The following is a 17023-nucleotide window of genomic DNA, read 5'->3' on the forward strand; positions in this document are numbered from 1 at the left end:
GAAACAGACATTGAAACACGAGATACAAAGAAAGACGGTACACAGAGAGTTCAACGCTAGCCCCGCCGCACTAACAGGGCCAGTTAATAAAAAAAAACCCATACTGGTAAAAATGACTGAAACACGGCAGTAAAACGCCAGCGCAGCGCAATTACAGCCGAACCGGTAAAAGTCACTTCCTCGGCACATATATTCCACCGGTCTCTTACCTTCTTTGCTTAAGTATCCCCTTGCGGCTGTTAGAAAAAAATGCACAAATTAGCCACATCACCGCATAAACCGCAGACTTACAGGCCGGAAATTAAAGTATATTTCAAAGTGGTCAACTTCATTTAGTCTTTCCTGTGGATAATGGTCAACCGTAAACTATTATAATTAAAAAAAACTGAAGGACAAAATAAAAGAAAGTTAACATTTTATTGGTAAAGAAAAATGCACACAGGATGGTAATTTAGCTACTTCAGTCAGATGCTCATTAAAAAACAAAAACAGCACAAGGTGCAGCTGACATTTGAAAAGTTGCACTAATTTGTTCTGCATCAGAAGATTAGCTTGAGATTCATCACTAAAACTAATAAAGCTCCAAAAATGTGACCGCTTAATATTCTAACATTGTGAGAACTTGTTGAAGCAAACTATTTTACGAAGCATAGTAGGTCAAAATTCTTCTGCGATCACAGAGATAGTTTAAAAAAAAAAAGGGGGGGTGAGGGGGGGCCTGGAATGTACGCAGCAAGAAACAATGCGACTTACAATGGCGGTGGTAGAAAAATAAAAGGATTGCAAAACGTTCTCCTTGGTTTTCTCGATGAATCTTCCTGATCGTTTAGCGGTAGTGACGGGGCGGCGGGCTGTGGTGGGACGGTCCGTGTCTCCTGGGCGGACTATGGCGCGACATGCGCGGAGGGGACTGGTAGCGCGGTGGAGGCGATCCTCGGTAGGGTGGAGAAAACCGGCCTCTGGACCTGGAGCGGGACCGCGAGCGACCCCAGTTGGGGGTGCCTCTATCCTCGTAGACACGGATGTAAGCCGTCTCACCCTGCGAACGAGGAAACCATAAGTGTGCGGGGCGGTGGGGAGAAGATTACCACGGGGTCTTCCACTCACTTGGTGCGACCGGAACTCCGTACGATCGAGCCGGCGCAACGCGTACTCCATGTCCTCTCGGCGGAGAAATTCCACCACTCCCTCCCCGTCGCGCTGCACATCGGCGAAGCAGACGTCGCCCGCCTCGCGCATGTGATCCTTCAGGTCCTGCCAACTGCCGCTCGGCGGTAATCCTGAGACGGCAAACGGCGATTACGAAAGGCAAAGACCTGAACCAGCCACATTGAGCTCCCACATTAAATCCCAAGTAACCCTTCCGAGATGCGACTCTACCGACCTCCAATAATTACTAAAACTGAACTTTTTACATTTGAGGACAACTGTCAAGACCTTAAACTTTAACTGTTCGCCTGACACAAGCGCGCTAATGATACAGTAAGGACAAAATTTAGACCTACCAGTAGCTGGATTGATGATTATGCAGATTTCAGAAACTTGCCAACTTGATATCCGCTTTAGCCGCTTTGACCTGCAGTCCACCATAACAGTAATGCAACTCCCTAAGACGTCCAAACATTTGTCCTTCCGGTCTGTCGCGTTATTTCCTTAAGTCCGCCATCAGAAAGACCCGCCTTTGACTCGTGTCATCCATTTACTGGTCTCTTTGCCTTTCAGTCCACCACGAGAGTGTGAGAAACCTGTCTACAATTTATGACTTCCGATAAGTCCCATCATACCACAGTCCGCCACGAGAAATCTCTGACTACTCCGCTTTCCTACTCGTCCATTTATCCTGCAGTCCGCCATGAGCAAAGAAAATATTTCCTTTGACTTTTTACCTTTGTCTTTCCGTCCACACTTTGCAAGGCCTGCCTATAACTCGCGCCGTCCAGCTAGTAGTCTCTTTGTCCTCCAGTCCGCCGAGAGAAAGCACAATACCTGTCCCGTGATACAGGACACGCACCTAGAGGTCCCTTCATGATGCAGTCCGCCATGGATGAAAGAAAAACATCCGCCAATGATTTCATACATCCTTCCAACTAGCCTCTTCAATTATTAACAAGACAGACCACCATTGACCCAAAGTCCATCCACTTGCTGCTTTGTCCTCACGATCTCCACGAGTAACTGATACCCATCTCCCTATTATTGATCACTTCCGTCTACAACTCAGATGACAACGACATCTCCTTATGAGTCCGTGTCCTCCTTTATGCCGAGGTTTTGTCCTTCAGTCCATCCTAACGAAAGAGCAAAGACGTCCGCCCCCGGTTCACGACTTGGATTTACTAGTCTGAAGTCCGCCTTGGGAAAAGAAACTCCCTAACCTTCCACTTTCCTAACAGTCTCTTTATCATGTCATCAAACAGGACAGAGCAACGATTCAAGATTTTCTCTACTAGTCCCTTTCCGCTGAAGTCCGCCACAGGAGAAAGAAACATCTGAATATCCACTTTCCTACCGGTCCTTTTGTCCTCCGGTGCGCCTTGAACAGAAAATTTGACAGTGACTGTAAATCCATTTTTCTCCTAGTCCCTGTATTCTGCTGTCCGCCTTGGATGAAAGGGGGAAAAAAACTGACAATGACCTTTCACGTCCACCTTCGAACTTCAGTCCAACTGTGGCCAGCTGTGGCCCACAACTCTTGACAGCCATCAGATCTGCCTGACTCTTGACATCCTTCTGATAGTCCACTTGCACTCGGGCTCGCCAGAGGGAAACACCTGCCTACGTTTCTTGCTTTGCATGTTACGACAACGCATGCCGATTTACAAATTTCTTTTTAAAATAACAACCACAGCACTTATAGGTAAATCAAAATGTCAAAACCTCAACCATGAATGTCTAAGGAAATAAAAGTGAAGTTTAGGTAATTCGGTAACTATTGGCTGCAGAATTATTACAACTAATAAAATACGTTCCCCACCAATTGTAGTTTTGTTGAGAAATGTAAACTCAACCCCTACCAAATGATAAAAAAAAAAAAAAGTCCAATAGAGCTACTCTTAAATCCATGGACTTCAACAGCTTGTTGATTTGTAGTCGATCCAAGTTTTTGTGCAGAAGACTCCAAGGTGTAGTGTTTCCCTTCACTGCTTGTGAGGCTTTGTAAAGCCCTTTGGGCACTGTGATGGAGTAGGGCGATAAAAGTGCCTTCCATTTACATTAAGAAACCCCCCACAAGTTCTAAACTGGGTTCAGCTCAGGTGAGGAAGGGGCCCATGTCATCTTTCAAGCCTTTACTGGGTAGCCACACCGAGGAGTGCATGATAAGAGCATTGTACCAGATTTAAAAAAAAAAAAAAAAAACAAACAAACAAAAAAAGGAATTCACTATTTGAAGGTTGATAACAGATTAGAACTAAAATTAAAACGGGAATTCACTATTTGAAGATTGGGAACGGATTAACCTTGCTTTGATTATTTCCCAGGGGGGAGGGGGGGAAGATTCAGAGGTTGAACAAATCGGACTTTGAACACTTCAACAGGAGCGAATTATGTTTGAAATCTGAGGTTCCGCTGTACTTTCACAAAAATCCCGCACGCGGGGTAGTCCCTGGCATCAGGTCCGCCATGAGAGACGTATCTGCCATGAATTTATGACTTCTAAAATCCCTTCATGTTGTCATCCGCCGGAGGAGGTTGAGAGACATCTAAGACTCGGCATGTCCACTTCCTACTGGTCCGCTTGACCTCCGAGGGCTACTTATTAACGGGCTACAACTGGAGATGTCCACCTACCGGATACTATTACACGGAACTCAGACCTCCGTGTCGGGGGTCCGAATCTTCCTCTGGGTCCGTCTCCTCTATCACCGCCGCCACCTCCCATTGGATTAAATTTACTAGAGGATCGAGGATACTCCACACGCAGTTTTGAGTCTCCATATTCATATCCGTTCCTTCCATAGACGGCATCATCCGCATCCCTAAGAGAAGAGAGCACAGAACTCCTTACCAACGTGGGCGGGTCGCAGACATTTGTCGGATCCACTTCCTGCTGGCAGCCACTTGAGACGCTAGAATAAAAGAATTTGATACCCGACATGGGGACGACGACACTGGACTAGTCCCCAGAACTCACCGTGGGTCTTCAAACCGGATAAAGGCAAACGGTATAGTGCCCCGGTTGTTCTTCAATTCAATCTCACGGATTTTTCCATATTTGTAGAAGAGATCCTCAACATCCCTCTCCTGGATGTCCATGGGAAGATTTCCGACATAGATCCGACCCTCTGACATGATGAAGGAATAAGCTGCCCTGCTGCTGACAAAGAGAGGAAATGGGGGGCACCCGTTGACTTTAAGATCACTTATTGATTTTGTCACAGTAGTCGGTATCCTAATGCTAGTCCAATCCTTCAATTCTTTAGTCACTAATAATAATAATAAAAAAAAAAGATAAACCAAAGCTTGTCGTGATCGGATGATGAGCTCAAGACAAAAGGGGGGGGGGGGGGTGTACTGAGAATCCAGATCTGAAAGTTTTAAACACAGTGAAGGTAAAACACTTTGGTATGCAGCTTGAAACAATACTATTGGATCAGAATGCACAATTTTGATTGAAGTGAGCCAAAAAAATGAAATAAAATAAAGACCTTTAGATAATCTCCATATTTTTTAATTTTCACACCATGAAAAATGTATTTTAATTTGGGACGTTATTTTTTGTTTTTAAATTTAAGTCTTTAATTTTCAGGATTTGCAGATAAGTCTTGAATCGATACCTCGACGTCCAATTTTCCTATATAAAAACACCCCTCAATTCAATGAGACTATTTTTCATATCCATAAGTCCATCTTTGATATAGTTTACTATATGCTTCAGTCAAATTTGATGTAAACTGGTTTGGAGAGAGACTTTTCTGATTCACCGCTGACCTGATCCCTTTCATGTACTGTTACTCTGACCTGCTGCTATGATGGCTCATACTTCCCCCGTCCCCAACACTACTTTCATGAATTTAATCAACGACAAAAATGTAACTCCACCAAGAGGTCAACATTTTTATGTGATGAACAATTTATTTCATAATTTCAGTTTGCAATTTATCATGATTTTGTTATCCTTAGATTTTACACTGACTGGATCAGAAATTTACCATTAAGTTACTGTTTGGTTCTGTGTTTAGCAGGCTTTCTAAACAGCATTTTGGAAGAGGATTAATTTCAACGGTTTGAAACTCGGATTAAACAAAAAGGACCTTATATCTTGAGCCCCACTAGATTGGACATTCACCAGAAAGTGGTGCGTTTATTCATACATTTAATATTTGTGAAAAGAAATACCGCTCGAGTCTTATTTAAAAGCTCGTTCGGATAATGTTCGTTTCGTGTGAATCCCATATTGGGAACTTTACACACATGGCTGGCTACTACGGGTGACACATTCACAGAGGCGTCGGCCTACCCTGCCTCGAGGAAACATTGCTAACAATGTAGGTCGCCACGGTCGCGTCGTTTGAGAAAATAAGACCGCTTTTACAGCCGCATCTCATCACGCAAATTTATAACAACTGAATTATAAAAAGTGACAAAAAGAACCCAACGCGAGCGGGTGGCGAGATGCGAATAGTCGAGCATTTTTTCGCTTCGGGATGCTAACTACATGCTAAGTACACGTTGCCTTCACGCTAAAACCCAGAGTCGCACCGTGTTAGTTACACTTGAAAATACAACACAATATTTGTTTTTAAAAATACAATTGTCTCTTAATTACCGTTTAGGATGAACAGAACACGTTTTTTTTTGTGTGGCGCCGATGCTACGAACTTCCGCGTGATCTAGCTAGCTAAGCACTGCTTGCAGCAATCAACCAGACTTCTTCTACGGTTCCTTCCAAGAACGAAAAAGGGGTTCTTCTTCTACGTCTAACATCCGCCAGGCGGACGTGCCGTTATCTTCGGAAAAAAGTAATATTTAATATTTCTTGACAAGAAATGAATCATATAAACACACTTTAAATGCAACGAATCAAACAAAAACAAAATACTTATTTGCCCACCTCTATTAACTTTGCATTAATAGTTGGAAATATCTATCGATAATTCATTGTGTCCCATTAGCTTACCTTACATTATTAATGAATGAAGTTATAAAGTTTTACTTAATTTTTAATCTAATGTTCAGTTTTGTTCTTCATGTAACCAGACATAAGTTAAAAGAAATATTGTGGGTATATTTTACGAGTCTACTTGCCGACGTCACACAAGACCAAAGGCTAAACGTGGGCAATAAGGTTCGATTTTCTGATGAAAGCTTGCTATAGCGTGCAAAAGGAAAGCGAGCGTTTTATTTGTATTTTTTTTTTATTACATAACATGCCGACAAGAAGAAAGGAGGACCCGCCCCCATCTTGAAAAGAACAACATTACGCAACTTGCCAAGTAAAAGCGGCAAAGGCGCTTCCCCTCGGCACAGACCAAAACAATGTCGCGCGCCAACAAGATCGTCTCCGCTTTGGTCCGGGCCAGCAAGCCCGGCGGGATCCGCTCCCTCCCGGCCACGAGACGCACGTCCACGGCGGCGGCGTCCGCGCAGGAGAAGCGGGGCCGGGCGGCGGACGGAGGATGCTCCGTGGTGGAGGCTGAGCCCGCGGAGCTCATCAGCCCGAGCGGGAGCGGGAGCGGTCGCGTCCGCGACGGGGCGCGAGGCGGCGTCAGCGTGGACTTCGACAACACGCGGGAAGCCTACAAGAGCAAAGGCAACGTGGAGCTGCTCAGGAGTCTGCTGGTCTTCAAGCTGTGCGCCGTGGACGTCTTGGTGGACAAGAACAAGGAGGTACGCGTGTCCGGCCCAACCGGATCGGAACTTGCAGCAACCGTTTACTATAGTAGTTCTAGTACTTGTAGTAAAAAATTTAAAATAATTAAAAAAAAAATAAAAATGAAATGAGGTATCATATAAAAAAACACAATATGTGTGTTATTAATAATACAATTAAAAATGAATATTAATCAAGTAAAATGTGTTCCAAAATGACTGTCTTGTGAACAAGAACGTGCTGATTTCACTGCATTGAGTCATTTTAATTATTTTTGTCTGATTGAATTAAAAAAAAATATATAGCGAATGTGTGAATTGAGATTGATGGTAAAAAAAAAATCTAATTTCATTTTTAGACATTTATTTCAAGCATAGTATTATGAACAAAAACATAATTCAGTTATTGCACTGTAATTCAGTTATATTCAGATTGAATTTGCAGTTTAGATATTTGTGCTTCTGTTAAAAATAGTTTAGTCATAATAATTTAATTAACTGAACAATTATTATTGCAAGAATTGTATGTACTATTAGTGGTTGTTGGATCAGTGGGGCATCTGGTTAGATCGTTCGCCTCCCAATTCTGAGGACGGGGGTTCAAATCCCTGCCTTACCCGTGTGGAGTTTGCATGTTGTTCTCCCTGTGCCTGAGTGGGTTTCCTCCCACGTACCAAAAAAACAAAACATGCAACATTAATTGGACACTCTAAATTGCCCATAGGTGTGATTGTGAGTGTGACTGTTGGCTGTCTCCATGTGCCCTGCGATTGCCTGGCGACCAGTTCAGGGTGTACCCCGGCTCCTGCCTGAGATAGGCTCCCGCAGTCCCTACGACCCTCGTGAGGATAAGCGGCTAAGAAAATGGATGGATGGATTTCCATTGTATTCTTTTGTTTGTTTGTTTTTTTTTCATCAAACAAAACAAAAACATCACTTTTGGGTTGTTTTGTTTCTTTGTTTTTGTGACATCTGCGAGTGCTTTTCAAAGGAACACCCAGTCCGTTTATCACTCATCTGTCAAACATTACGGCGTGTATTGCGCAATTTGTGGCTAACTTTCATATTTTGGAAAATATTGCTGTTGTATTTGTAGTTGATGGACCTGAGCAAGAAGGTGCTGGGCCGGCGGCTGTTCGAGAAGCTGATGAAGATGACCTTCTACGGGCAGTTTGTGGGCGGCGAGGACCACAACGCCATCAAGCCGCTGATCCGGAAGAACCGGGCGTTCGGCGTGGGCGCCGTGCTCGACTACAGCGTGGAGGAGGACCTGACGCGAGAGGAGGCCGAGAGGAAGGAGATGGAGTGAGTTCCTGTTTGACGACACTGCGGGGAATATCATTTCGCGTTTAAAACGCCGTCACGCGGCAGCGGGTGAAGGCGAGCGTGCCCGTTCACACGCCCACCTGGCACGGGTGCCGCTCTGAGGTTAGCAAAACAAGGGCAGGGCAGGCGACTTAGTGCGTGTTATTTGCTCTAAACACACAACCAAGAAACTTAAATACATTTAAACAAAAAAGCTTAGAACTGTAGGAACAAAAAAAAAAAAAAGGGGGGATAAACACATCCATTTTCTTTGCCGCTTATCCTCAACAAGGGTCGCGGGGAGTGCTGCAGCCTATCCCAACTGTCGACGGACAGGAGGCGGGGTACACCCTGAACTGGTTGCCAGACAATCGCAGGGGATGTAGAGACAAACAGCCCCACTCACATTCACACCTATGGGCAATTCATCCATCCATCCTTCACGGCTTATCCTCACGAGGGTCGCGGGGAGTGCTGCAGCCTATGCCAGCTGTCGACGGGCAGGAGGCAGGGTACACCTCGAACTGGTTGCCAGCCAATCGCAGGGCACAAACAGCCCACTCACAATCACACCTAGGCACAATTTATCCATCCATTTTCTTTTGCCGCTTATCCTCACGAGGGTCGCAGGGAGTTCCGGAGCCCACCCCAACTGTCTACGGGCAGGAGGCGGCGTAGACCCCGAACTGGTTGCCAGCCAATTGCAGGGCACGCAGAGACAGACAGCCCCACTCACAATCACACCTAGGGGCAATTTATCCATCCATTTTCTTTTGCCGCTTATCCTCACGAGGGTCGCGGGGAGTGCTGGAGCGTATCCCAGCTGTCAACGGGCAGGAGGCGGGGTACACCTTGAACTGGTCGCGAGCCAATCGGAGGGCACATCGAGACAAACAGCCCAACTCACAATTGCACCTATGGGCAATTGAGAGTGTCCAATTAATGTTGCATATTTTTGGCATGAGGGAGGAAACCCACGCAGGCACGGGGGAGAACATGCAAACTCCACACAGGCGGGGCCGGGATCGAACCCGGGTCCTCAGAACTGTGAGGCCGGCGCTTTTCCAGCCGAGCCACCGTGCATCATATTTGCTCCAAATTTAGCACGGTTATCACATCCAGTTCCGGTTTTGATTGCAGTCATGCATTCACGTTTTGTAATGAAACGTGATCATGTGGGCGTTGTACCACTGCTTTCGTGCACTTGGAAGTAAACACGGCACTCGTAATCATGTGTTTCCAATGTAGTACCCCCCCCCCCCCCACCGTTATGCCCGCACTAACTCCTCCCATCAGCGACTATTCTTGCGTCACGGTCAAAAATAAGCGCAAAGCATATTTGCTTCCCGCAAACAAAATCAAATTGCTCGCGCGAGCTCGTCCGCCATTGGCTGGCCGGGGGCAGACCCCCCCCGCCCCCTGCCTCCGATTGGCTGGCCGGACGCCCGCCAGGGGTTCTTATGCAAGGAACGAGGAAACGAGATTACTCGTCACCCAAACGCAAACACAGTCGGCCAAGCGACCGCAGTAAAATCAACACATTAATAAATGCGAGGCAGTTTGATGATGCAGATATGATAGTTCTTTACTTGTAATGCAAAATGTATTTGTTTTGGTTTGTTTTTTTTTTTTTTTTTTGCAGTTCGTGTGTGTCTCAAGCGGAGAAAGAAAGTCCAGGTGAGTTGCGTCGAGCGCTGCTGTCAAAACTCGAGGCCCGGGGGGCCAGATCCGGCCCGCCACGTGATTTTATGTGGCCCGAGGAGGCAAATCTAGTGTGTCAATGTCTATCATTCTTGTGAAACTGTTAACGAAATTTCAAATTGTCATTAACCATAAATGATAATGTTGAGATTTTACACCCATTTTTATGTGACCAAAAATAAACAATCGTTGAAAAACCATTAACCAAAACTTGTTCATAAATTGATGTAAATAAGACGACGAGGGGGGCGGCACGGTGGAGCAGCTGGAAAGCGTTGGCCTCACAGTTCTAAGGACACGGGTTCGATCCCGGCCCCACCTGTGTGGAGTTTGAATGTTCTTCCTGTACCTGCGTGGGTTTCCTCCGGGTGGGCACTCCGGTTTCCTCCCACATCCCCAAAACATGCAACATCAATCGGAGACTTTAAATTGCCCCAAGGTGTGATTGTGAGTGCGGTTGTTTGTCTCTGTGTGCCCTGCGATTGGCTGGCGACCGGTTCAGGGTGTACCCCCGCCTCCTGCCCGTTGCAGCACTCCCCGCAACCCTTGTGAGGATAAGCAGCAAAGAAAATAGATGGATGGATGGTTTCGTGACTACAACGTGGACCGCGACAAAAGTGAGTTTGACACCCCCCAACCCGTTCATGGTCCTATACAGTTCGTGCGGACCACTTGGAACGCAACCTAAGACACGGCGAGTAAAGGCCGGGCGTCCATAGGATCTCGGCGCTATAGGTTATATTTGGACCCGCGGCTGAAGCGTGACGGAACGATTCTGGGAAGTTGTTTGGTTCGAGTTACCTCCGTGATGCCTTCACCAAAATAGCAGACACATCACTTTTGGTCCATGCGAACCGCAACCGGAATAATATTTGAAGCGGTGAGCGGTCGTTACGCTCTCGCACCTCTTCTCACTTTTTATAACAAATCTTTGACATCGTCGTTCATGTGCATTGCCCGTATGAGATGGAATAGGCTAAAAAAAAAAAAAAAATCTTCAAAATGATACATCACGTCGCATATGTCTCCGTCCCTGGTCTTAGTTCGGCAGAGTCCCGGACTTTGCATGAAGTGGCTGCTTCCGATCAAAATGGCTGACTTCCTGTTCCATTTCGGGCACGGCTCCTTGAGAATTTGTATTTGTCCACCCAAAATCGTATGGATCAACAAAACCAGTGACGGGCTCTCGTTTGATTCGTTCCGAAATGCCTCGAAATTGTCACCAAACTTCGACGTCTTGCTCAGATCCCGTTTAGTTGTGTCGGGTCTTTCTTGATGTAAAATTAAAAAAAAAAAAAAATGACACCCGTGATATTAATAATACTCCTAACGTGTTAGCAAAATCAGCCCCTTTAACCATCGCACACGGCCAACACCGTCCGTGTTTGGTTTTTAGGCGCCGACCGCCGCGAGAAGAAGTACAAGGCCCATCGGCGGTTCGGCGACCGACGCGGCGGCGTCATCAGCGCCCGCACCTACTTTTACGCCGACGAGGTCAAATGCGACAACCAGCTGGAAACGTTTATCAACTGCATCAAAGCCTCAGGTGGAGACAAACTACACATCCTGTTGCCAACCTCACCAGAAATCGTCGGACTCGAAGTCTGAACGTGACTTGACTTTCAGGAGGAGCTTCCACGGACGGCTTCTCGGCCATCAAATTGACAGCCCTGGGACGCCCGCAGTTCCTTGTGAGTTGAACGCAACGTCCTCCATTTTGAACAAAACGTATTTATAGAAACAGAGTCGGGGCGGCCGTTTGTCTCCAATGTGGCCTGCCATTGGCTGGCAACCAGTTCAGGGTGTACGCCGCCTCCTGCCCGTTGACAGCTGGGATAGGCTCCAGCGCTCCCGCGACCCTCGTGAGGATAACCGGCTAAGACAATGGATGGATTCCCGATTCGAGAGTTGTCAAGTTGGTAGCACTGGTGCTATCTCATCCAGTAATGAGAGTTTATCTTATTGGGGCAGTCAATCATTGGCCATTTATTATCATTTATGTTTTTTTTATGATTATACTTTAAGTTCACCATCTTGCAATCAGAATCAGCTTTACTGGCCAAAGTGTGTAAAAACACACACGGAATTTTTCTCCGGTAGTCGGCGCTGCCCTGGAACGACCTTCGGAACAGAGAACAACAAAGCAACCAGAACAAAGAACAAGAGACATTTCCGTGAATCGGAGCTATTCCTTATAAGAGTCGTGCCAGGTGTAAAATCTTCTTCAATCATTTCATTTATGTATAAAATAAGATATCCTCGTTGTTGTACAACAATGACGAGCAGAAAGACCAAAACCAGAAGTAGGAAATACATGAGAGACTAGCAAAAGTAGCGCACGGCGCGGATCAGGTCGCTTGTTTTTTTTTCCTCAGATCAAAATGCTATTTCAAATCTTGTGGCTTCAATATTTTGTGAACAACGCCGCGTGTCCACACGCAGCTCCAGTTTTCCGAAGTCTTGGTCAAATGGAAGCAGTTCTTTAAGTTCTTGGCGGCCCAGCAGGGAAAATCGGAAATGACGGCTCTGGAACAGAAACTGGAGCCGGGGCAACTGAAGGTGCGTGTCTGGGGGACGTTCACGTTAAGAATGCCCGATTGGTCCTTTTAATAATCTGGACTTGTAGGAGAGTTTGACCAGTCTGGGTGTCGCTGCTAAGGATGACATCGAGAACTGGTTCACCGGGGAGAAGCTGGGACTCTCAGGGTGAGAGCGGCCTGAAATACTGATTCTAAACCAATTGCAGCCTCTCTGTATTGCAGATTTGTGCTTAGAGCTGTTGGGTCTGGATCATATTCTATTCTTTGTTATTAATTAATCTTCATTTCCAGAACTATAGATATGTTGGACTGGAACAGTTTGATCGATGACACAACCAAAATGTCCAATCTGCTCATGGTGCCGAACCTTGAGGCAAGTTGAGATGAGGATTGTTCTGAACGAGCCTCTTTTTTTTTATAAAAGCCAGGATCCTCTTAAAACTGGTGCATTTTTATAGAAATGATCGAATGTTTGATCTGAGAATTTTTTTTGTCCCTGATAAGACGGGCCAGCTGGAGCCTCTGCTGAACAGATTCACAGCGGAGGAAGAGCGCCAAATGAAGCGAATGCTGCAGCGGGTCGACATCCTGGCAAACGTGAGCGCGTCGAAACTCGACTCGCGGCGTCAAGACTCCGGAGTTTTAACGTTCTTTGCGCGCGCCCAGCACGCCGTGGAGAACGGCGTGCGGCTCATGGTGGACGCCGAGCAGACGTACTTCCAGCCGGCGATCAGCCGCCTGACCCTGGAAATGCAGAGGAAGTTCAACACGGAGAAGCCGATAATCTTCAACACGTATCAGTGCTACCTGAAGGTCCGTTCGCTTGCTAGATGGGAAACGTTTTCAGATGGACTAGCCTGAGAGAAGTTTGGTAGTAGCGAGGTTGGGAAGAAAGGTAGAACTGGTCAGAAGGAACCAAGCTAGATCAAGTCGGTCTCAACTAGGAGCGCCTACGAGCTGTAAATGATTCCAGGAGGCCTACGACAATGTGACGGTGGACGTTGAGCTTTCTCGGCGGGAGGGATGGTACTTCGGTGCTAAGTTGGTCCGCGGCGCCTACATGTACCAAGAACGGGCTCGGGCTGAGGAGATCGGCTACGAGGACCCGATCAATCCCGACTACGAGGCCACTAACAGGATGTACCACAAGTCAGTCGCCGATTCGAGCCAGAGCTCGACCGTACGATATATATATATTTTTTTTTTAACCGCGTGACTTTTGTCGCAGATGTTTGGAGTACCTGCTGGAGGATATCGACCACTGTCGCAGGTCGAACATCATGGTCGCCACTCACAACGAGGACACGGTCAAATTCACCTTGGAGAAGTACGTTTTAGAGTCCGGACTGCCCCCGTCTGGCGTTACGTAACGAGCCGTATGCCGTTTCCCCAGGATGAACGACATGGGCCTTTCACCCACAGAGAACAAAGTTTACTTCGGACAGCTGCTCGGCATGTGTGACCAGATCAGCTTCCCGCTAGGTACGCACCCCCCGCAAAGATCATGTTCTCCATTAACAGACGTAAAGAGTCTTGCGTCACACCGTTACGTGACCGTGAGAGCCAAAGTGGCTCGGTGGTCTTTCATGTGGTTGAACCACCAGACGGGCCTTAAAAAGGGACCCGTCGGAGGTGCCTGCGGAACAAATTACAGCGCAGCAGGTTAAGAGGTTATCGGGTCCAGTGATGTTCTTTGAAGTGCGGCACATGTTACAAACGCAAACAGAAAAATCCGGGGATGCCGCGAAACGGTCACCTTTAAATTCTTATACTGTTAATTTATTAACATGCTATAACCAATCCGTCACGCAGTTACCGTAATTTCCGGACTACAAGCCGCAATTTTTGTTCCACACGCATTCAACCCTGCGGTTTTTGCGGCGATACGGTTCATTTTTGCGTTTCTTCAAACGGCCGCAAGGGGGCACTCGGGCGGAATAGGTAAGAGTGAGACCGGTGGAATATATGTGCCGAGGAAGCAACTTTTACCGGCCCTGTTAGTGCTGGGCTAGCGTTAGCGCTGTGTCTCGCTGATATTTACCGGTAAGTTTGATTTTAACCGGCCCCGTTAGCGTTAGCCCGATGCTAGCGTCAGCGCCAAAGTCTCACTCTTACCTTTTCTGCTCGAGTGCCCCTGGCGGCCATTTGGAAAAAAAAGGCAAAAATTAGCCGTATCATTGTGTAAGCCGCAGGGTTGAAACCGTGTGACAAAAGTCACGTCTTATAGTCCGTAAATTACGGTATGTAAGAGGACTTTGCACAAATGAGTAAAGGTCATCGTTTGGCATTTGCACACAATAAAAGATGCCTACCAGGGGCGTCGAATACTTTTTTGACACCCACACTTTCCATGCTAGCTTTTTTCGGGCTACATTTTTTTTTTCGGTGCGGGTGTGCCAGCCACCAGCGACTTCACCCGAACATTTCTCCCCAGGTCAAGCGGGTTTCCCCGTGTACAAGTACGTCCCGTACGGCCCCGTGGACGAGGTCATCCCGTATCTGTCCCGCCGGGCCCAGGAGAACCGCGGCTTCATGAAGGGCTCGCGGCGGGAGCGCAGCTTGCTGTGGAAGGAGCTCAAGCGGCGCCTGCTGGGCGGGCAGATCCGCTACAAGCCCGTCTACTGACGTGGCGCGGGAACGCCGGGCGCCGGACCGCGTGACAACAAGGACTGGAACGCCGGGCGCCGTCTCGGGCCGGCGCCGGACCGCGTGACAACAAGGACACACTTTTTTTTTCGGTCAAACGCTCTTCAATTTAGTTTCGAGAGTCACTTCCTGCTTGCCAAGTGAGTCCGCTACTTAATAAAATGGTGGCTCATCATTTGTCAATTTTTAAAATTTAGTCATGTGATCTGCAGCGGTTATTAAATTGCATATTTTAAAGTGAAATCACGTCCTGTAAACTCACTATTTGGCAAGTCGGAGGTGATATTTTTTTGGGGGGGTAACGCGTAGATAAATTATTTTATGTACTTTTAAAAACGGTTAGACATTTTTTTTTTGCATAGCCGTCACTCCAACATGCCTTAATATTGTACGCACAAGATTACTGCAGCAGGGATTCGTACATGGAATAATATGTTGACATATGGCATGTAATTATGGTGTTATTAATGGATTTAAATTGCGTAGAAACGTTGACTGTATTTTAGTAATATTCGTGTAATTTTTTCGGAGGTGTTACTTTTCACTTCAAGCTCAGTAGCACAAGACCCAACGAGAGGCACATGACTACGCGAGAAAAAGCATTTTTATTTCTTCTTTTGTCGCAATAAATCGAGAGTAGTGGGACGAAATCGAAATGTATGAGGAAGCGCTGCGACAAAGGCACATCATCTTTCTTTTCAAACTTTGTATGCGCCTCTTCCATCATTTTATTGTGGGTGGATCTGAATTCTGAGCAATTGTAGCCTAAAAATTCTAAAAACAATAATAATAATTAAAAAAATATGGTCAATAAACTCCTGGAGTCAATCATTATCTGAAACAACATTAAGCTTCCGTTTTGTTACATATATTGAATGCAGCAGCATTGTATAGTGCAGAATAGTACAGTACAGCATAGTTTATAACATAATAGTAACAATAGTAGTAATAGTAATAAAACTGTTATAGTGAAAACAGCTTACATTAGGTATGGATGTTTGTATATTTGAAGAGAGTATAGTAATTAGTACGGTCGGGTACAGGACACCGGTATATTATAGTTGAGAACACAGGTGTCAAACTCTAGGCCCGGGGGCCTGATCCGGCCCGCCGCATGATTTTATGTGGCCCACGAAGCTGAATCGACGCTGTCAATTTCTGTGATTCTTGTAAAAATGGGTACCATGTATCAGAAATGACGTTGCGATATTACAAGCATTTTTGTGTTAACAAACATGAATAAATGCAAAAAAACCATGACCCTTGATTTCTGATTCCAAAACTAGTTTGCAAATTGACGATGTAAATAAGACGATCCAATATTTTTGTTTCACAGTCATAACGGCCCTCTGAGGGAAACCAGAACTTACAGTGTGGCCCGCGAGAAAAACGAGTTTGACGCCCCTGGTTAATGTCACGAGCCTACGGGACAAGGGGTACCAAATGCGGGACTTCGAGGCAGAGGCATAATGTTGAATGTCATTTATTCCGGAAACTGGGTCATACGCGGTGTAGCGTTCCGACAGAGGCACAGAAACGCTAGGCTAGGCTAGGCGGGGTCCCAAAGACATGCAGCAAGGTCCTACGACTACGGGCCAAACTCGCGACTCAACAGAACAGTATCCAACAAAAGGGCACAGAATCTCTGAGACTGTTACTCTAACTTTCGCGTTGAACAGTTGAGTCCCACAGGCAGTGAATGCAACTGACTAACGCAGAGCAACGAACTGGCAAAAACTCCCAACTTAAATGCCCGTCGTTCCCGTAAAGAAGTATTGAGACAATCCCCAAGTGGGGAGGACGATGAGGGAGGGGCGAGTACTTCACCGTCACCGAGCGGCAGCCAATCAACGAACGTCCACGGGGACGAGGCAGGATCCCTTGAGGCGCTTTCTCGACCGGCAACGCTCATCTGCAGGTAAACGCACCTCTACGAAGACGAGTTCCTTGTAAAACTGTAAAAGCGAGACACATTCTTGTCACTATCAACGGAGAAACTCACTTTCAGTGCCGATTTTGGA

At 46.5% G+C, this 17023-nt stretch overlaps 2 protein-coding genes across 4 annotated transcripts; one reads left to right on the forward strand and one right to left on the reverse strand.

Moving 5' to 3' along the window:
- Positions 1–398: 398 nt before the first annotated feature.
- srsf9 (serine and arginine rich splicing factor 9) lies at positions 399–5909 on the reverse strand. 2 transcript variants are annotated; one of them, XM_061800784.1, is made up of 5 exons: positions 5768–5909; positions 4133–4312; positions 3790–3977; positions 1108–1280; positions 399–1039 (listed from the first exon to the last, which is right to left on the reverse strand). In XM_061800784.1, the coding sequence occupies exons 2-5, from the start codon at positions 4288–4290 to the stop codon at positions 827–829; spliced, it is 732 nt and encodes a 243-aa protein (XP_061656768.1). In that variant the 5' UTR covers positions 4291–4312; positions 5768–5909; the 3' UTR covers positions 399–826. The 2 variants fall into 2 exon arrangements, with proteins under 2 accessions (XP_061656768.1, XP_061656769.1); XM_061800785.1 differs by having other exon boundaries at positions 4133–4315; positions 5768–5908.
- On the forward strand, positions 5904–16936 carry prodha (proline dehydrogenase (oxidase) 1a). Of its 2 annotated transcripts, XM_061800782.1 has the most exons (15): positions 5904–5960; positions 6383–6828; positions 7907–8115; positions 9758–9792; positions 11213–11362; positions 11443–11507; positions 12259–12375; positions 12443–12522; positions 12648–12729; positions 12861–12953; positions 13023–13169; positions 13330–13505; positions 13585–13683; positions 13750–13838; positions 14791–16936. In XM_061800782.1, the coding sequence occupies exons 2-15, from the start codon at positions 6478–6480 to the stop codon at positions 14979–14981; spliced, it is 1884 nt and encodes a 627-aa protein (XP_061656766.1). In that variant the 5' UTR covers positions 5904–5960; positions 6383–6477; the 3' UTR covers positions 14982–16936. The 2 variants fall into 2 exon arrangements, with proteins under 2 accessions (XP_061656766.1, XP_061656767.1); XM_061800783.1 differs by lacking the exon at positions 5904–5960 and having other exon boundaries at positions 6327–6828; positions 13779–13838; positions 14791–14929.
- The last annotated feature ends 87 nt before the right edge of the window (positions 16937–17023 follow it).

This window comes from Syngnathoides biaculeatus, chromosome 17 (genome assembly GCF_019802595.1).
Source record: "Syngnathoides biaculeatus isolate LvHL_M chromosome 17, ASM1980259v1, whole genome shotgun sequence".
Lineage (NCBI taxonomy): Eukaryota > Metazoa > Chordata > Actinopteri > Syngnathiformes > Syngnathidae > Syngnathoides > Syngnathoides biaculeatus.

Bases quoted from the DNA above. Each gene is read 5' to 3' on its own strand.
- srsf9 (XM_061800784.1), bottom strand. From the start codon at position 4,290: ATGTCAGAGGGTCGGATCTATGTCGGAAATCTTCCCATGGACATCCAG. The intron at 1,281-3,789 runs GTAGGTGGACAT...TTGCCGTCTCAG, and splicing joins GTTCCGTGTAATAGTATCCG to GATTACCGCCGAGCGGCAGT. The intron at 1,040-1,107 runs GTGAGTGGAAGA...CCTCGTTCGCAG, and splicing joins CGGAGTTCCGGTCGCACCAA to GGTGAGACGGCTTACATCCG.
- prodha (XM_061800782.1), top strand. From the start codon at position 6,478: ATGTCGCGCGCCAACAAGATCGTCTCCGCTTTGGTCCGGGCCAGCAAG. The intron at 11,508-12,258 runs GTGAGTTGAACG...GTCCACACGCAG, and splicing joins TGGGACGCCCGCAGTTCCTT to CTCCAGTTTTCCGAAGTCTT. The intron at 13,506-13,584 runs GTCAGTCGCCGA...CTTTTGTCGCAG, and splicing joins ACTAACAGGATGTACCACAA to ATGTTTGGAGTACCTGCTGG.